At 40.9% G+C, this 20,925-nt stretch overlaps 2 protein-coding genes across 11 annotated transcripts in view; one reads left to right on the forward strand and one right to left on the reverse strand.

Moving 5' to 3' along the window:
• LOC106603379 (THO complex subunit 2) overlaps window positions 1–14,918 on the forward strand; it is a 67,933-nt gene extending 53,015 nt beyond the window's left edge. For 2 of the 5 annotated variants that reach the window (XM_014196976.2, XM_014196978.2), the window contains 10 exons: window positions 28–130; window positions 1,508–1,932; window positions 2,070–2,128; window positions 3,673–3,708; window positions 6,857–6,991; window positions 11,441–11,507; window positions 11,603–11,751; window positions 12,131–12,207; window positions 12,499–12,550; window positions 14,058–14,918. In XM_014196976.2, the coding sequence (XP_014052451.1) occupies window positions 28–130; window positions 1,508–1,932; window positions 2,070–2,128; window positions 3,673–3,708; window positions 6,857–6,991; window positions 11,441–11,507; window positions 11,603–11,751; window positions 12,131–12,207; window positions 12,499–12,526 (1,079 nt within the window). In that variant the 3' untranslated portion in view covers window positions 12,527–12,550; window positions 14,058–14,918. The remainder of the gene's footprint in view (window positions 1–27; window positions 131–1,507; window positions 1,933–2,069; window positions 2,129–3,672; window positions 3,709–6,856; window positions 6,992–11,440; window positions 11,508–11,602; window positions 11,752–12,130; window positions 12,208–12,498; window positions 12,551–14,057) is intronic. The other 3 variants (XM_014196977.2, XM_045717065.1, XM_045717066.1) reach the window with 3 other exon arrangements.
• An 897-nt stretch (window positions 14,919–15,815) lies between these two features.
• The window catches only part of LOC106603380 (glutamate receptor 3), a 119,172-nt gene continuing 114,062 nt past the window's right edge, over window positions 15,816–20,925 (reverse strand). Inside the window, exons 14-16 of one of the 6 annotated variants that reach the window (XM_014196980.2) lie at window positions 19,692–19,806; window positions 17,834–18,082; window positions 15,816–17,522 (exon numbers count right to left, since the gene is read on the reverse strand). In XM_014196980.2, the coding sequence (XP_014052455.1) occupies window positions 17,837–18,082; window positions 19,692–19,806 (361 nt within the window). In that variant the 3' untranslated portion in view covers window positions 15,816–17,522; window positions 17,834–17,836. Of the gene's footprint in view, window positions 17,523–17,833; window positions 19,807–20,925 lie in introns of those variants that run through there. The other 5 variants (XR_006769638.1, XM_014196981.2, XM_014196979.2 and 2 more) reach the window with 5 other exon arrangements.

The raw sequence follows: 20,925 nt of genomic DNA on the forward strand, positions 1-20,925 counted from the left end.
TGCTGTTGCTGCTTTGTGTTTTGGTAGACCGATCCAAGGATAAATCTCAGGGGGCGGCGAAGCCAGTGAACAAAGCCAACAGCACAGCGGCCAAAGTGACCACCAGCAATGGGAATGGTGCTCCTAACAGGTAAGCATGGAGGCTAGCCAACAGAAGCGAACAGCGCTGGGAAACAACTATATTTATTTACTGTTCTCAACTATTACACTATTGCTCATTAATAAGTAAAACAAAACAAAAAAGAAGCTGAATAAGATAATCAATTGTTTGAATATTAGTCAGTCAGTGAATCCCCAGACTGGAATCTAACACAGCACTTTTAACTGGTGGATATTGTTAGGTTCTAATTTAATCTTATGACATTTCAGACGGTTGGTAAAGCTCAAACCAAGTATATTCACCCATTGGGTCATTCCGCTACACAAACAAAGACATATTTCCACCAGTGGTAGTATATACATGTCCCAATTTGAGTGGAGTCTCCTCCTTCTCTCTAAACATTAAATATTTATTACTAGGCAGGAAGTTAGGTGATGCGGGCAATAAACTGTTCCTTCTCCCTTAATGTGACCTGACCTCAACCCCCTTCCTCACTAAACCACATCTCTCCATCAGTGCCTGCCAACATGTGATTGCCTTTCCAGCTTAATTGCATCCAACATATACATTCTTCCTACAGATATTAACTAATAGTGTAGAAACCAGACTATGGCACTCAATATTTCAATAGGATAGATAGTTTAGGAGTCAGAACCCAGAACCCATCAATATAAAGTCTAGACATCTGAAGCTTTGCCTCATGTGTGATTCTCTTTAGGTATTAAAGAAGGAATCTGTATGATTCTATCCAGGTATTAAAGAAGGAATCTGTATGATTCTATCCAGGTATTAAAGAAGGAATCTGTATGATTCTATCCAGTTATTAAAGAAGGAATCTGTATGATTCTATCCAGGTATTAAAGAAGGAATCTGTATGATTCTATCCAGGTATTAAAGAAGGAATCTGTATGATTCTATCCAGGTATTAAAGAAGGAATCTGTATGATTCTATCCAGGTATTAAAGAAGGAATCTGTATGATTCTATCCAGGTATTAAAGAAGGAATCTGTATGATTCTATCCAGGTATTAAAGAAGGAATCTGTATGATTCTATCCAGGTATTAAAGAAGGAATCTGTATGATTCTATCCAGGTATTAAAGAAGGAATCTGTATGATTCTATCCAGGTATTAAAGAAGGAATCTGTATGATTCTATCCAGGTATTAAAGAAGGAATCTGTATGATTCTATCCAGGTATTAAACAAGGAATCTGTATGATTCTATCCAGGTATTAAAGAAGGAATCTGTATGATTCTATCCAGGTATTAAAGAAGGACTATGATTTTTTTCCCCCTCTAAGTGTAGGGGAAGAGGAAGTTGAGTCAGTCTCGGCTTTTGCTTATCTGCACATCATTGCATGTTGTCAATGTTGAACTCTGAACAATGTCCATTCTGTTTCCCTTGCAGCACCAAAGCCATCAAAGAGAGGGATGACAAAGAAAAGAGCGGGAAGGAGAAAAAAGAGAAGAAGGAGAAGACTCCAGGCAGCACTCCAGAGACGAAGGGGGAGAGCCGGCGGGAGAAGCAGAGGGACGAGAGAGGAGCAGCCGGCAAGGAGGAGCGGGCGCCACGCGAGGGTAAGGAGAAGACGCCCAAGGCAGACCGGGACAAGCAGAAGGCGGAGGAGAAGAGCAGCAAAGAGGACAACAAGGCCAAGGCCGGCAACGGAGAGCCCAAGGAGCTGTCCAGGGAGCGCGACACTGGAGCCAAGGAGTCCAAGAGTAAGGAGAAGGGAGGAGACCAGAGTAAGGAGAAGGGAGGAGACAGGAGTGCTGTGTCCGGGTCCCTCAAGTCTCCAGTTCCCCGATCTGAATCTGCTGAATCTGAGAGGGGTAAGCAGCCTGACTGCCAGCACTGGCTCTGCACTTATACTGTTTTTGCTGATTGTCAGTGGGTAATCGGAGCTACTAGTTTGAATGTGCCCCAATTGAAATGAGAACAGAATTTAATCCTCTTGTTTTTTTTACAGATCACAAAAGGCGAAAAGTCGATACCCACTCTTCACCATCCCACTCTTCCTCTGTTAAGGTTAGTATGGCCTGAGGAAAGCTGAGCCCGTGTTTCTTCCCTTTCCGCCGGAGCGTTCCCAACTGTTGCGTGTTCCATCGGCCCTCAAGATCACCGAGGAGAGTTCTCATACACACAGGAAAGCCCCGTCTGGCATCCCCTTCGTAAACCATGGGAGTTTGGAAAGAATTCCATTTGGACTTTTCCTTAATATATTTCCTGATTGGGGATAATCATCAAGGACTTAGCCAAGAGAATAATGTATATATCGATTATTTGAAATATAAATTTATTTTAATGTGAAGGAAAGCAGTGAAAGTGCCTTGGAGAAGAGAGGAATTTTTGTGTTTGTATATTCCCCACCCTTTTTCTCTTTTTGAGAGCAATATTTTTCCTCAAATATAATTGCTTCCAAAGTCATGAGATTTTTCGTTTTTTTGCTGGCAAAGCTGAAAAGAAGATTTATTTAGATTTTTCCCCGTGTAAGATCCCCTGGTATTTTTCCCGTCTAAGATCCCCTGGTATTTTCCCAGTTCAAAATGGCACCCAAGATTAAGAGTTTTTCCCCCCCATTTTCTGCAAGCTGAGAAGATTTCTTGGTTGAAGTGGCGTGACGTGTTTTTCTTTTCCTTTGAATCTGCGGGAATCCAGCGGCGGGGGGCTGAGTCCGGAGTCGCACAGTGTCTTCAGAAGAAGTCTCGGTATCTGCTGTTAGCTCTGATCTGTTAAAATGGCCGGCATGCAGCCTCAGTCTGTACCTACGCTTCCACTCAAGATGTGTATGTGGTCAGTCGCTCCTGTGGCCCCCCCTACAACCACCAACCCCCCACCTCAACACACCTCAGCACCTTGTCACACGCGCAGTGGGAACCCCAGGCACCACCAGCACCCAGGCCCACAGAGAGCAAGAGAGGAGAGCCAGAGCCTCAGTTTTGCACCAGCCAAAAGGAGGAAAATAAAGCCTGCCTACCGCCACAGAGAGTGCGAGAGGGAGGAGGGAGAGAGAAAGTGTGGGCGAAGCCTTCTGGATCTGCTGGAGCGTTGCCTAAACCGCTTGAAGCTTGTGATAGGTCTTAATGTTTACTACCAACCAGAGAGATAGGCTCCCTGTGTCTTATCCATTCTCAACTGTAAGTGACAACAACAGAGTGCTAAAACCTAGGAGAGCAGAGCACACATGAAATTCAATTCATTTGTCAGATACACACACTCAGCTCAGTTGTTTTGTAGTTTTACACCACATGCACTATAAAGTGTTCTGTAGGCCTCTTTGAGATGCTGAATTTAATTCCAGACAATTCTTTGTAGAAAAAAATCACACACACTTTCATCTCACTTCTCAGGGTTTTTCTAATGTAAAGCTGATGAGATGACCCCTGTTAAAGATAAATGAACTCTCCTCTCTGTTAATAACCTTGTGAAAGCCTTAGTCCTTGAAGGTCAAGGGGGAAGGAAGTGTGACGTCGGTCCGTCCAGCCCCTGAAACCCCCGTCCTCCTGACTCTTTCCTGACCTGCTGTCTGACAACCCCCCCAGCTCATCTGTCATCTCCATTCATTCCTACAGGACAATAGCAACGAACCCAAGGACTCTGCATCCAAGGTTTGGACTCCCCCTAAACATTACTCTATCACTATTCACCTTGACTGTTATCTTCATTCTCTTTCTCCAAGTGCCACGAGGAGGGGGTCAGTTAGAAGGACTTTGATGATTACACTTATTGAATGTGAAAATGTACCATTTTGCAGACAGTGTCCAAATAAATCTGACTTGCATAATAAGTCATTGCTGAATAGTGAAACCTGAGATATCACCTTAGAGCAGGCTTGCCTGTTTAAGTCCACTCTGTACCAGGCAGCCACACTAAATGTTGATGAGTTCAGTGTAGTCATGGAAAAGATTAGAGAGACTGTCCAGGACGCAGACTGTTGTGTGAAAAGGTCCTGATTGTGCCACCGGGGAGAAGAGACGGGGAAAGGGCAGAGTTTTAAGCAGGCGGCGTTTCTTCCTCTCCCTGTGATCACTTTCTAAGGCCGTCTCTGATGCCTGCCCGGGCGGAGGCTCATTAGCTATGCGTGTGATGTGCTGTGAAAACATTGAGAAAAAGAGAGTAATCCTCAATTGAGCCCACATTACGGACCTGTCTCTCTATTTCTCTTTCTCACACGCCTTCATCCACCCGCCTCTGTTTCATATTGATTTCTGATAGACGTTTAAAGCGAAACATTAATAGTCTTTATTAAACTCTAGGTTTTTTTAGCTTGTTTTAAGACCAAAGCCTGACATTCCTTTTCAGCACCAAAACCCCTATAAGCCTTAGTCCATATGTATTGGGTTCTTCTCACATCAGTAGCCATAGCTCAGTTGTTCCTCTGTCTAGATTCTCCCTCTCTCCCCCTGCAGACAGAGCTAGAGATGGTCAGATGAATCATTCATATAGCAGGTACATGGTTGTCTTGTTAAATTTGTATTGAGTTAGACAGCAGCACAGATAGCAGTGCTCTGCTGTCAGTGGACAGTGCTAGTCTGCTATTTTGATCTACCGCCCACGGTCCAGACTCACATCCCCGTTCTACATGGTTCACTGTGAAGTTATTGGGATGATGAGCTACAGTCACTGCTGACCTGGTTGTTGAGGAGGGAGCTGTTTGGGGTCTGAATACTGATGATGATGATGATGATAGACCTTACTTCTCCTCTGACCACCGAGTTAGGGATAGAGTTTAGCTTTGACACTACAATCTTGTTAAAATGTTCCTGATGTTCCATTGTACTACACTGAACAAAAACATAAACGCAATGTGTAAAGTGTTAGTCTCATGTTTAATGAGCTGAAATAAAAGGCCCCAGAAATGTTCCATACGCACAAAAACTTCTCCATTTTGTGTTCTCAAATTTGTTTACATCCCTGTTCGTGAGCCTTTCTCCTTTGCCAAGATAATCTATCCACCTGACAGGTGTGGTATATCAAGAAGCTGATTAAACAGCATGATTATTACACAGGTGCATCTTGTGTAACCGAAAGGTTGCTGGATCGAATCTCCGAGCTGACGTGGTAAAAATCTGTCGCTCTGCTCCTGAGCAAGGCAGTTAACCCATTGTTCCCCGGCCACCGAAGACGTGGATGTTGATTAAGGTACCCCCCGCACCTCTCTGATTCAGAGGGGTTGGGTTAAATGCGGAAGACACATTTCAGTTGAAGGCATTCAGTTGTACAACTGACTAGGTATCCCCCTTTCCCCTTTGCTGGGGACAATAAAATGCCACTGTAAAATGTGCAGTTTTGTCAACACGATTACACAGATATCTGAAGATTTGAGGGAGTGTGAAATTTGGCATGCTGACTGCAGGAATGTCCACCAGAGCTTTTGCCAGATAATTAAATGTTAATTTCTCAACCATAAGCCGCCTCCAACATAATTTTAACAGAATTTGGCAGTAAATCCAACCAGCCTCACCACCACAGACCACGTGTAACCACGACAGCCCAGGACCTCCACATCCAGCTTCTTCACCTGCGGGATTATCTGAGACCAGCTACTCAGACAGCTGATGAAACTGTGGGTTTGCAATACCGAAGAATTTCTGCACAAACTGTCAGAAACCGTCTGAGGGAAGCTCATCTGAGTGCTTGTCGTCCTCACCAGGGTCTTGAACTGACTACAGTGCGGCTTCATAACCGACTTCAGTGGGCAAATACTCACCTTTGATGGTCACTGGCACACTGGAGAAGTGTGCTCTTCACAGATGAATCCCAGTTTCAACTGTACTGGGCAGATGGCAGACAGCGTGTATGGCGTCGTGTGGGTGAGCGGTTTGTTGATGTCAACGTTGTGATCAGAGTGCCCCATGGTGGCAATGGGGTTATGGTATGGGTAGGCATAAGCTATGGACAACGAACACAATTAGCATTTTATCGATGGTGATTTGAATGCACAGAGATACCATGACGAGATCCTGAGGCCCATTGTTGTAACATTCATCTGCTGCCATCACCTCATGTTTCAGCATGATAATGCACGGCCCCATGTCGCAAGGATCTGTACTCAATTCCTGGAAGTTGAAAATGTCCCAGTTCTTTCATGGCCTGCATACTCACCAGACATGTCACACATTGAACATGTTTGGGATGCTCTGGGGCAACGTGTACGACAGCATGTTCCAGTTTCCACCAATATCCAGCAACTTCACACAGCCATTGAAGAGGAGTGGGACAACATTCCACAGGCCACAGTCAACAGCCTGATCAACTCTATGCAAAGGAGATGTCGCACTACATGAGGCAAATGGTGGTCACACCAGATACTGACTGGTTTTATGATCTACGCCCCTACCTTTTTTTAAAGATATCTGTGACCAACAGATGCATATCTGTATTCCCAGTCATGTGAAAACAATAGATTAGGGCCTAATTTATTTAAATTGACTGTTTTCCTTATATTAACTATAACTTTTTCTATGTGTTTCCTAGTGATTTTCCTCCAGGAACTGTCAGCCACTTAGCGGTTCATTTATATGATCAGCAACACATAGTATGTACAGGGTCTGCCTCGGCATATGGACTTATATTTTAAGGTTATTGGCTTGGTAATAAGCACATACACACTGAGGAGGACAGGCAGATTTCAGCACACACATTTCAAGGTATCCTCCAGTAAGTGCACAATGCCATACAATGTATATATAAAAAAATATATATAGAATATATTTTGGTCTGTGTTTGTTTGATTTGTATGCTCATTCCTTACAGCACCACATCACCTACAATTCGGTCGCGCGGTCCAAGAGCAGAGAGAGGGAGACGGACAAGAAAGAGTCAGAGAATACCCGGGGCCGTTCCAAAGAGAAGAAGACCGAAGACAAAGACCGAAAGGACAGGAAGAGAGTGAGTATTTGAGAGAGCAAGGGAGAGATTTTAAAGGTGGACTTCAATGTGGAAAGGAGTGTTCTTATCTGATCTGGTGCTTGCTCTCATCTTGATTTGATATAGAACTTAAAAGCCAACTACTTCTAACTTATATGTTATAGTTTTGCATAGATTGTCAAGACTGGTGTGATTCTTATGGTTGACCGTCCTTAAAACCTGTTACGGCTACACGTTCCGCTAGCGGAACATCTCGACAACATCCGGTGAAATTGCAGAGCGCGAAATTCAAATTAAATTATTAGAAATATTGAACTTTCATAAAACCACAAATGCAATACATCAAAATAAAGCGTAACTTCTTGTTAATCCAGCCGCCGTGCCAGATTTCAAAAAGGCTTTACGGCGAAAGCAAACCATGCGATTATCTGAGGACAGGGCCTCATCATACAAATGCATGACAAACATATTTCAACGAGGGAGGTGCGACACAAAAGTCAGAAATAACGATATAATTCATGCCTTACCTTTGAAGATCTTCTTCTGTTGGCACTCAATGATGTCCCAGAAACATCACAAATGGTCCTTCTGTTTGATAAATTCCTTCTTTATATCCCCAAAATGTCCATTTATTTTGCGCGTTTGATTCAGAAATACACCCGTTCCAACTCGCCCAACATGACTACAAATTATCTAATAAGTTACCTGTAAACTTGGTCCAAACATTTCAAACAACTTTCCTAATCCAACCTTAGGTTTCCTAAAACGTAAATAATCGATAAAATTTAAGACGGAATATACTGTGTTCAATAGCGGATAAAAACAACGTGGAGCGAGCTCCAGGTCGCGCGCAAACAAACAATAGAGTCCACTTGGCTTGACACTCACAATGAACAGTCGTACTTCTTCATTTCTCAAAAGAATAACATCAACCAATTTCTAAAGACTGTTGACATCTAGTGGAAGCCATAGGAACTGCAACCAGGTGCCTCATAAATATAGTTTCCCATGGAAAACGAATTGAAAACAGTGACCTCGGTTTTTTTTTGGTTCCTGGATGGTTTGTCCTTGCCTGCCAAGTAAGTTCTGTTATACTCAGACATTATTTTAACAGTTTTAGAAACTTTAGTGTTTTCTATCCAAATCTACCAATTATATGCATATCCTATTTTCTGGGCCTGAGTAACAGGCAGTTTACTTTGGGCACGCTTTTCATCCAGACGTGAAAATAGTGCCCCCTAGCCCAAAGAGGTTAAAGTCCTCCCAGAGGAAGTTGTCGCTGCGATTTTGACTTAATTTCCTGTCCTAGAGAGTTTAGGTTCCACCTCAGAAGAAGTCAGTCCATGCTCATGGTTCTCACAGGGGAAGTGAAATGATAGGCTCAATGACTTGGCTCATGATCATTCGCACCTCACATGACATGTACAGTGCCTTCAGAAAGTATTCACACCCCTTGAAAGCCTGAATTTAAAATTGATTAAATAGAGATTTTGTCACTGGTCTACACAATACCCCATGTCAAAGAGGAATTATGTTTTTAGACATGTTTACAAATTAATAAAAAATGAAAAGTTCAAATGTCTTGAGTCAGTAAGTATTCAACCCCTTTGTTATGGCAAGCTAAGTTAAGGAGTAAACATTTGCTTAACAAGTCCCATATTAAGTTGCATGGACTCAACTGTGTGCAATAATAGTGTTTAACATTATTTAAATGACTACCTTATCTCTGTATCCCACACACATCATTTTCTGCCGCGCAGTAAATTTCAAACACAGATTCAACCACAAAAGACCAGGGAGGTTTTCCTATGGTTTGCAAAGAAGGGCACTTATTGGTAGATGGATTTTTAAAAAGCAGACATTGAATATCCCTTTGAGTATGGTGTAGTTATAAACTTTACATTTTGGATGGTGTATCAATACAGCCAGTCACTACAAAGGTAGACACCCTTCCTAACTCAGTTTCTGGAGAGGAAGGAAACCACTCAGGGATTTCACCATGAGGCCAACATTTTGGTTAGTTACTCCACAATACTAACATACATTTCAAAGTGAAAAGAAGGAAACATGTACAGAATAAAAAATATTCCAAAACATGCATCCTGTTTGCAATAAGGCACAAAGTAATACTGAAAATAAATTAACTTTTTGTCCTGAATACAAAGCATTATGTTTGGGGGAAATCCAACACATCACTGAGTTACCACTCTTCATATTTTCAAGAATGGTGGTGGCTGCATCATGTTATGGGTATGCTTGTTATCGGCAAGGACTAAGGAGTTTTTTAGGCTTAAAAGAAACGGAATGGAGCTAAGCACAGAGGAAACCTAGTTCAGTCTGCTTTCCAACAGACATTGGGAGACAAATTCACCTTTCAGCAGGCCAATAACCTAAAACACAAGGCCAAATATACACTGGAATTGCTTACTAAGATGACATTGAATGTTCCTGTGGCCTAGTTACAGCTTTGCCTTAAATTAGCTTGAAAATCTATGGCAAGACTTGACTATGGCTGTCCAAAAATGGTAAATGGAGCTTGACTCATAAAAAAAAAAAAAAAAGAATAATAGGGAAATATTGTACAATCCAGGCATACAAAGCTCTTAGAGACTTAGCCAGAAAGACCCCCAGCTGTAATCGCTGCCAAAGGTGATTCTAACATACATTGTGCGTTTCAAGTTTGTGGAAGATCATTTTCACCATAAAATGCACCTTTATAATAAAAGCATTACATGCATAATTGCATTTGCGGTCACTTTAGATAATGGTATTTTACGCTAATTGTAACATTCGCGCTAATAGCCTTCTGCCATGTGCGCATTGCTGCACTTATCATGTGAAGAAATAGCCTAATAGCTTATCAACATTTTAAGCTAAAGGTTCTGATCTGTTGCGTCAGCCTCACAGCCTCATTGATGCTAGTGGTTGTATTCATTTGGGATCTATCGCATCCCACAACTGTCCCAGACCGTTTGGAATATTTATTTCTCGCACAGAATATAATAGGTTGGCCTCCTGAGTGGCGCAGCGGTCTAAGGCACTGCATCGCAGCGCTTGAGGCGTCACTATAGGCCCAGGTTCGATCCCAGGCCGGCCAGCCTGACCCATGAGGCGGCGCACAATTGGCCCAGCGTCGTCAGAATAAGGGGAGGTTTTGGCCGGCCAGGGTTTCCTTGTCCAATCGCGACCTAGCGACTCCTTGTGGCGGGCCGGGTGCCTGCGAGCTGACTTTAGTCGCCAGCTGAAGGTGTTTACTCTGACACATTGGTGCGGCTGGCTGCTGGGTTAAGCGAGCAGTGTGTCAAGAAGCATTGCGGCTTGGCAGGGTTGTGTTTCGGAGGACGCATGGCTCTCGACCTTCACCTGTCCCGAGTCTGTAGGGGACTTGCCGCGATGGGACAAGACTAACTACCAATTTGGATACCACGAAAGGGAGAGAAAAAAAGGGGCAAGAAAAAAACCTTATGTGCTTTGGGGGATTGTAGATTGACATAGATTAGTGCTTTTGCTGTTCGTTAGGCCGACTCACCTTGTTGGCTGATGAAAATGTTGACAGTTCTTCTAATATCTTCAATTTGCACCTCGGTATTGGATAAGGACGCGCGCAGTTACGTCCCCGATGTGTCCGTCTTCACTTGTAGCCTGTGAGAGAGACCTGATCACCTGATGGAGAGCCATGTGAGTGAGATGAGAGGTGCTTCGGAGCAGGCAGCACTCAGGGAGAAGGCCTCGAAAAGGCATGGATTTTTTTGGGGGGGTGCATTATGGCCGCACAAAGGGGATGCCGCCGGGAAATTCGAGGCATTATCAAGTGCTTCTCAAAAAACATCATCAGAGTCGCATCATTCAGCCTTAGAATGTATTAAAAATCATAACATATAGCCCAACGTTTGTAGACAATTTCAGTTATATTAATAACTAAATTAAGCATGTGGGAATACCTATTTCTTTGTTAACTTCTCAACACAGGATAGTCGCATGTGCGCACTCCCTCAAATCGTTTAGAGAAAATATCCTTTCTATTTTATTCAGCTTTGTTCAGTTGTATTCTTCATACTATAAAATAATGTCACGGAATTCTAAGCAAATCTTGTCTGCTAAATGAACTAGTGTAGCCCACAGCAATATGGCGTAGCCAGATCAGGACCTAACATAAGGACAACTCAGTGTATGCTATTCTTTTCTTCTGAAATAGACTACATTTTCTTCTTATCTTGTTTCTTTAGACCTGTCTAAAATAAATAATGGCTTTATTGTGAAGGTGGATAAATTACATGGATTTATTAGACTTTTTTAAATGTAGATGTTCCAAAGGTCTGCATCAGTGGCTTGTAGACTGTGTGTGGAAGCCAGGAGTTGCTAAATGTGTTTGTTAATTAACGGTCAATCACCGTGAGACCGACAGTTATTTGCTTGACCGCCACATCCCTGCTGGTGTGGGCATTTAAATTATTTTCCATCTTTTTTTAGGACCATGTGACCACTGACCGTGAGATGAGCCTAGAATCCAAACGCAGAAAAGATGAAAATGGAACCAGTAAGTTATCTCCCTGTACGTAACAACCATACTGATTAAAACTTAAATATGGATACGATCAATATTCATGCTGGGTTCTTCCTCTTCTCTCCCAGATTCCTCCAACAAACACAGCAAGAGCGCCAGTCCCTCCTCAGACTCCCCGGTCTCGGCTGACAAAGAGAAGACCAAGAGGTCCAAGTCCTCCAGCAAGGAAAAGGGAGAGTCTGCTAAACCTGAGAGAAACTCTTCCGGGGGCAAGAAGGTACGTAGTACTGCCCTTGACCTGGACCTGAGCAGAGCACAACACAGTGCCCCCGGGGAGGGGCCATAGTCTCTCATAGTTTTTTGTTTTTGTTGCTGCTTAGTCAAAGTGGTTAAGCTGTGATGGTTTTGGCCCAGCCATGACATGTGTTTTTGTACAGCTTCTCTGGCCCTTTTAAATAAGTAAAGAAACTGGGCTGCTGCTGCAGATGAATAATTCAACCAGCACCAAGATCACATATGTGCATGTAGGAACTATTGGCCATATGTACTGTACATACATAGTTTGTAGCCAACACATTGGTGCCCCGGTGTACTCTGCCACTGGTGGCAGTAGTGGTGTTTTGATTGACATGTGTGTTTCCTGTCTGCTGTTAAAGGAGTCTAGGCATGACAAAGACAAACCTGACAAGAAGGAGAAGAGGGACAGCAGCGGCGGAAAGGAAGAGAAAAAACAATATCCTTAAATGTTTTGAGTAACGCTTTAGAACTGAAATTATGGAATTAACTTCTGGAGCCCTAGTATTTGGTGTAATTATCATTTTATTACCTTGAGTACTGTATATATTTTAATTTCATTTATTCAAGGCAACGACCAGCACAAAATATTGTGTCTTTTAAAGAAATGGCTATTATCTGACAGGGGCATGTTTATTACCAAACTACCTTGTGCTAGATTTTCTGTTGATCTTTGTAGTAGGTATCTAACAAGTGAAATGAAGGAAAGGGTTTTCCTTAATGGTGGTACTCATAAGTCCTCTGACAAGCACAGATAATGTGTTCTAGGTCAGTCAGCGAAGGTAAGTAGTAATGGAATACTACACTGAACAAAAATATAAACACAACATGCAACAATTTAAAGATTTTACTGAGTTACAGTTCATATAAGGGAATCAGTCAATTGAAATGAATTCATTAGGCCCTAATCTATGGATTTCACATGACTGGGAATACAGATATGCATCTGTTGGTCAAAGATACCTTTAAAAAAAAAGTAGGGGCGTAGATCAGAAAACCAGTCAGTATCTGGTGTGACCACCATTTGCCTCGTGCAGTGGGACACATCTCCTTTGCATAGAGTTGATCAGGCTGTTGATTGTGGCTTGTGGAATGTTTTCCCACACTTCAATGGCTGTGCGAAATTGCTGGATATTGTCAGGGACACGCTGTCATACACATCGATCCAGAGCATCCCAAACATGTTGAATGGGTGACTTGTCTTTTGAGTATGCAGGTCATAGAAGAACTGGGACATTTTCATCTTCCAGGAATTGTGTATAGATCCTTGCGACATGGGGCCGTGCATTATCATGCTGAAACATGAGGTGATGGCAGCAGATGAATGGCACAACAATGGGCCTCGGGAGCTCGTCACGGTATCTCTCTGTATTCAATCCGCTTGCCCACACGACGCCGTCTGCCAGCTATAGTTGAAACCGGGATTCATCCATGAAGAGCTCACTTCTCCAGTGTGCCAGTGGTCATTGAAGTTGAGCATTTGTCCACTGAAGTCGGTTACGACACCAAACTGCAGTCAGGTCAAGACCCTGGTGAGGACGACGAGCACGCTGAGATGGTTTCTGACAGTTTGTGCAGAAATTCTTTGGTTGTGCAAACCCACAGTTTCATCAGCTGTCCTGGTGGCTGGTCTCAGACGATCCCGCAGATGAAGAAGCCTGATGTGGAGGTTCTGGGCTGGCGTGGTTACACGTGGTCTGCGGTTGTGAGGCCGGCTGGACATACTGCCAAATTCTCTAAAACAACGTTATGGTAGGGAAATTAACATTCAATTCTCTGGCAACAGCTCTAGTGGACATTCCTGCAGCCAGCAGGCCAATTGCACACTCCCTCAAACTTGAGTTATCTCTGGCATTGTGTTGTGTGACACAACTGCACATTTTAGAGTGGCCTTTTATTGTCCCCAGCAAAAGGTGCACCTGTGTAATGATCATGCTGTTCAATCAGCTTCTTGATATGCCACACCTGTCAGTTCGGTGGATTATCTTGGCAAAGGAAAATACTCATTAACAGGGATGTAAACTAATTTGTGCACAAAAATTTGAGAGAAATAAGCTTTTTGTGTGTGTGGAACATTTCTGGGATATTTTATTTCAGCTCATGAAACATGGGACCAACACTTTACATGTTGCGTTTATATTTTTGTTCAGTATAATTGAGAAATTAATTTACATCATCCCAATTTAACATTATTACCTTTGACTTTGAAATGTTTGTGTGATTTGGTCTAAAACGTATCTTATTTCTTCCTCCCCTTCCTTTCCCTCCCCTTGGGGCTGTGGGCTGCAGCAGACCTGGAGAAGCCGTGCTTTTAACCCAGACACTCACCCTCCCTCATCCTGTACCACGTTGTTAACTAGTGCTCTATTTTCTCTGCCTTGTTCATTCTGAGAGGAGGCCGCATCTCAAATGTTACTCTCATTTCTGCCTGTGTTGTTTCTGTTGTAACTGCCCGCAAGTCATGTTAGTTGTAGTGTTTGGAACTTGCAGATCTATTTTTCTTTTTTTCATTTCAGTGTGTTTCAGTAACCAGGTATGTTTTTTTTTACTTTTGAATATTGGCACAATGTGCTATTCAAATCACAAAATGATGTTCTACTCAGAAAGAAAACTGGTAACTGTATTAAACGCTCTCTTGAAATCATCAGGTCATACATTCGATAATCACAAACGCTTGATGAAAAAATGCACCTGTTTTATGTTGTCAGGTTCCTCCCCTACGGCTTGTTTTATTGGCATTAATAGACACACTCCATATTTGCTTTCGCCTCATTTAGGGTTACATGTCTATTTATTTATCCTTTTTATCCAAGCAAGTCTTTAGGCAAAGATTGAGTGAAATGATACAAATGACCAGTTTGTATATTATGTGTACAATAATAAAGAAGGTAACATGTAAGTCATGTCATATCTGTTATGTTTATTTTTTGATGTCCCCTTGCTATGTCCATTATGCGATTGTGTGTTATCAGGTTTTTAAATCATTTGTAAAATTACAGTTACTCCTTGAAGCAAATATAATTGTAAAAATGTCAAAGCTTTGTACTCCAAATACAAATGTTTCAGAAACAACTTTTTGGAGTTTTTATCTGCTGTACTCGACAAGTGTATGCTTTTTTTTTAACTAATAAATGATAGTTTTCCTAGTGAGCCATTCGTGTCTGGTGTTTTTTTTTTTTACTAGGGTTATGTGCCATTCCACATCACTTCTTACAGTTAAGCTGACGTAACAATGTTCAGTAAGTAGGTCAGCTGCTGATATGCTACAGTTCTGAAATCAACTATTTACTCAAAAGTATTGCCTTCTACATTGACACAACTCTAGACTTCCTCTAAGTTAGAAAGTGTCAAGTTCCCACACTGAGATTGTCCACAGAGAAAGCTCTAAACCTTGCACAAAGAGAAATCTCCAGTGTTCAGCAGGGCTATACAGCCTTATAGGGAATGCTGCTACAGTTTATTTTCTGATATGTACAGAAAGCTCTTAAATACATTACAAATGTATTAGTCTAGTGTTCAGACAAGGCTTCCAGTCTTGTTGATACTTTACAGTGGAAAGCATTCTCTTGTTCCTCTTTCCCTCAGTGTTTTAGCTTGGTTGTAAATCATACATGAGTTATTTGGCTTTACATTATTTATCACACAAAAGCCCCAGACCAACTTCTGTCCAGTCTGGCAATCCTGCTATTTTATACCTGGCTGGCAAGGCACTCTGCTGCTATTCCGCTATACTGGAAATACCCCTTTCTCACTGGAAATATCCTTTGCAATATAGTGCATTGTCGTGAAATAATTGCTCACATATACCATTTGACTGTACTTCAGGGCAATCCATATGGATTGTCCATATTGCGTTATTATTCTCTTCCCATTTCAAGATGATGCTTGGAGGATGGCAAGTTGGCTGGATAAATGTTAACATTTCCTGGTTTCTTCCTGTGCGATATGTGGTGCAGTATGATTGCTGGAGATATGAGGATGATGAAATATATTGTTCCTGTATGACAAAGAATATCTTTCAATATCTTAAGAATATTCAAAAATAACCCATTTTAAATCCGTCTTTATTTACAAAATGTAATAAAATTCTTTGTACAGGACCTCACTAACAAGGTTCAGTATGTCCACACATGCAGTTCTTGTTATCATTATGCAGCTTGGCAATTTTCTCATTGCTGAGGTGCAGTTACAAATAAAAGAAAACCAAAAGGATCAAATGAGTTCTAAAGTTGAGATTGTTCGCTAACTTCCTAGGGTCTGCTTTAGGTTGCAGTTTGGTAAAGCGATCACCAATTCCACATGCATTTTACTTGGGTAAAAATAATGAGAAGCCTTCATTAATAAAATCAACTAAACAAATATACGTTACTTAACATTTATGTTCCTCCGTGGGTCATAAAGAATTATCCTATTCATCATCACTTTTGTCTTGGTATGTCTTCAAAGTGTAGTGGATCACAGTTTTTGCAGAAACATTAAAACAGAAATACTCGTTGTATTCTTCTGGTCTCTCTCCACTCTCATTGCTCATCATTCACTACATAACCCAATCTCAACAGAAAACAAACGGGTACAAAGAAAGTAATGTAAATTACAACCAGATACAGTGTGCTATTATTTACCCAACATGTTAATATAATAGAGAGCTCCCTCTTTAAAGATATCATTGGATTGCATTGCAATAAGACTTACATTTATAAACCTTTTTCCATTTTAATGTGTAAGAAATGTAGCAGATTTTGATTAGGAGGAATACTTAAACCTTTTACATGTTGTAAAAAGGGGTGTACTGTTTATAACCAAACACCTATTATGCTTGGTAGTACTATACTGTAAATATCCCAGTGTTCTCTACAACTGTACTCTGTTCAATCAAAAAACCCAATAACAATAAGACACCATATGTGTTTTAAAACTGATCACATCTTCATAAAATCTGTTTTCAATTTAACATTTTTGGCAGTAGTGACAAGTGTGGCCCAAGTTAAATATCGCATTTGTTTTAACCAGTCATGTTATGCTGCTGCCATGACAAGATGTCAGTTTGTCCATCAGGCTCTGAGAAAATTGACAGCACCTAAGACATTTTGAATAACCAATGGTTTCAAATGATGCAAATCTTTAAAATACAGAATGAGGGTACAATATTGTCATTTTCTATTGATCCTATCCTATTGATTGAAGTTTATCTTAGATTATTATATGACATTGAACATAATTGTATAGTAAAATAGGCAGATGACTAGTACGTTAAATAAAACAAAACATTTTTGTCAATGTTTTACCACTAAAATATGCCTGTAAAGGATTGAAATGACTTAAAATGTTCTCTGGGATAAGTTTCTTAATGGCAAGTAATGGCATTTTTTTCTTCAAAATAATTCAACAAAAACTTTCCCACGTATATAGATTACAACAGTATCAATGTTTTCTTTCTTTCCTCCCCTATATTATTTTTTGATTCTGTATTTTCAAGTGAACCAAAATGGAGCTGCATTGCTGAGGCGCTGAATGCTCCGTAAGGCACTAAGAGAGGCAGGTCCCATATTTCAATAAACAAGTCCTATTGTGTCACTGTCGTTGATTATCGTGCCAGGTTTGGCATCCCAAGATGGGCATTTGTTGACTGTGGGTTTGGGTCCAAGCTGATGACCATGTCTGTCGCCTCCAGGGTGCCAGCCATTGCGGGTTGTATTCCTCCAGAGTGACTGTACCTTCCTGCAGAGACACCAGCGGAAGGGACAGACTTCAGATCTGTAAAACCGGAATGGGATTTCAACAGTTTTTTTTTGTGACACCATAAAAGGTTATATTTTTCAGTAATAGGGGAACCTACAAACATTTGGGTATTTGGGGCCCTTGAAGGCTAGATTTCAACAGCATTCAATATTTGTATTTGTAGCTTATACTCGACACAAAAATATTATAGAACTACTATACAATACATGCATTGCCCATGTTGAAAACATTATCAGCTTATAACATTGTATTGAAATGGCATACATTTACAGGGTGACACATTCAGAGACACTGCCCAACTGGGACAAAATGTTGGAGACACATACCCCCTAGATTTTAACACTCTCTGTTCCATACACATTATATCCTTCTCGGTACGTGGCAAAATTCTGGGTGTTTGCCGGAGGAGCTGGTTTAAAGTTTTGGGCATTCTTAGCCAGTTTCAGTCTTTTGGTTTCTGCCCGTGACTTATAACAGAACTCTATCAAAGCCACGGTCATAGCCAGCCCTAGCCCTCCAACCAGAATATAGAAGACTCCCGCCACATTGCTCAGGCTTAGAGCGCTTGTCTTGTCCTGGGGAAGGTAAAGAACAATGTTAAGAATTTTTTACAGACATTTTGGTTGTGACCTGATCTAACAAGACAGGCAAAATCTCCCAAAGAGGCTTCTGACTCAAATCCAGCTCTAATGTAAACGACACCCCCACTATTAGTCTGTGTTTACACAGGTAGCCCAATTCTGATCGTTTCACTAATTGGCGTTTCGAACAATCAGATCAGCGCTGAAAAAGAGCTGACGTGAAAATCTCTGATGTGATTGGTCAAAAAAATATAAGAATGGGGCTGCCTGTGTAAACACAGCCTAGTGATCTAATGGATTACCCTAACAACTCTGTATGGTTTTATCAACTGTGTAGGCAGTGAATCCCATGGAGACATGCCTACTGTGGGGTAGTACTGAGGTAAACGGCAGAGGCTGACCTGCTGAATGACTTCCCTACAACAGTGGAAAGCTGGGAGCAACTTGGGACTGTCTGGTAGGTCAGTCAACCCTCAACAATAGCAGGAGAGGTGGTTCAACTCTGCAGGTAGTTAATAACATAGCTGGATTGGTGAATGTCGAGAAAAAGGTTTTTTCTACCCTACTCTGTAGCTCATTTACGAGGCCACCCTAAAGGAAGGTGGTCAATGTCGTACAGGTCGAAAAACTGTTGATAGGCCCTGACTTCACTATGATACTGTAGTTTTTCAAATGTACCATTATCTGACTGTATCTCACAATTTCAATCAAAGTGGCAAGCTATAGGAATTGTGAATTGAACCATTTTTCTGCTACTAACATCCAATCTTAGATATTGAAATTCATTTATAAGAGTTTTACCATTTGCATTTTAACCCTATGAGTGTGTCCTTTAAAGTGTGTTTTGTAGACTATCATAGGGGAGCCCTGACGTTGGCTACAGGGCCTGTGTCCTTTCCTCTGACTATCTCAGAGGGTTAAATAACTGGTTTATATTAGATCCTTTAACTTCATGAAGTGTGCAAACAAAATCTCCTTATTGTGACATTCCACAGTTCAAACATGACCTTCAGATTCCATCTGATCACTGTATGACCATCTGGAGTTTGAAAGTTAGTTTGGAGTTTCTCAGAGTAAGGAAGCTTGAAGTCAAACTGCATAATGTTAATAGATTCAATATACTCAATTAGCACGCAAATAAGTAAGGACACTAATAAACAATATTTCAACCAAAAGTTTGGTTAACAAAACTGTAGCATAAATGGTTACAATTCAATGGTTGTCATTTGTCTATGGTAAGAATGAATACATATGTAATCTTACATTTTTCCAAGGCATGCTACACCTTTTCAACTATCAATACATACTGTATGTCTAAACTATGTGATGAGATCTTAGGAATAATCATTATTATTATTATAATAGTAATGTAAACACTAATAATGTCGACAGTATTGTGGATAATGAAGTATGTGTAAGGCAAACTATGGGATGGATATTGTTTAGACTGTTTTCACTTGCATTCTATGAAAAGGAAAACAAAAATAAAAAAATTGAAGAAAAAATATGTTTTTGAAAATGTATGGTATTTACGCATTTGCATATGAACAATTAGGTCAAAATGCAATTTGCAATCAGTATAAAAAGACCTGCAGCGACTGACCTTACTTCCAGAGTCCTTGGTTCCACATTCACCCTTATCGTACCACCATTTGTTTTTCAGCTTGTCTAAGATGCCTTGTTCACTGAGTTTCAATACGGCAAGGTTTACAGGAGTTCTTCACGTGGGAAATAACATAAATAACATTATATTATGTTATTTTATGTTATTCAAGCTTTAAACTACTTCATACTTTACAAAGCGATAGAGCAGGGTCCTGGCCAAGACAACACAGAGAGCAGGCAAAACTAACTGTTACCTTTCATACACCAGGACTAACCCCTACAGTGCCGGACCCTACCTGTATCGCTTTGAGTAATCGGCACACACTGTATAAAAAAGTTGAAAAGATTGGATCGAGCAGAATGAGTAGCTACTGTAATATAGCTCTATACATACATAAAAGAAGAGGTGCAATTGTTATGGGCACATGTAGCTTTTTTAGCAAGGTGGATCTAACAGGAACCCTTTCTTGACTAACAGGCAAACAAAAACCAGCAGCCTGATTTTATTCTAACTGAGGGCAGCCAATGCCTCACAAAATACAGCCCTTCACTGCATATGCATCCTGCTCAGAATAGGCTAACGTAGGCCTATACTGTGCAAATAAAATCAATCACATGTAACGTTGAGAGCTACAAGAGAGCGGTAGATACCAATATAGGTGCCAATATATTGATTCTATGTAGCTCTGTGGCTGCATGATTAGTGTTATATAGCTACTTTTTCAACTTCTACCTGCAATGAGATCAATGAGATCTACAGGTAGATTTGACTGAGAAATAAAAAAGCCAAACAGTTTCTAATTAGTCCTCAAGTAGGGCGTTATGTTTGTAAGACATTATGCATTCTACATAACTGCTAGATTTCTGTGTTTATTTTATTTTTGAAAAATGATCTGGGTTCGTAATTTAACTTCCTTAAATATATTGTATTCACCACTGTTGTCTGCTTAATGCATAATATCGAATATTTACATAAAAGAGGAGTGTAGAGAATGTGAGGTTATTTGATCTTATCTGGCTATAATGGCTTATTTTCACAGCAATTCAGACAAAAAATACTTTGACAACATTTATGGTTTGCAACGAGTCTCAGAAAATAACTATGTTAAAAAGGATGAGGTTAGTTACAGCAGATTTGGACAATAAGTACTCTCTCCTGCTCATACTGAGCTGTTGCTATGTACATGCAAGTCACATCTGTCAAGGTTCCAGTATTGGCATCAGTATGGAGA

The sequence above is a fragment of the Salmo salar genome, chromosome ssa04 (assembly GCF_905237065.1).
Source record: "Salmo salar chromosome ssa04, Ssal_v3.1, whole genome shotgun sequence".
Classification (NCBI taxonomy): domain Eukaryota; kingdom Metazoa; phylum Chordata; class Actinopteri; order Salmoniformes; family Salmonidae; genus Salmo; species Salmo salar.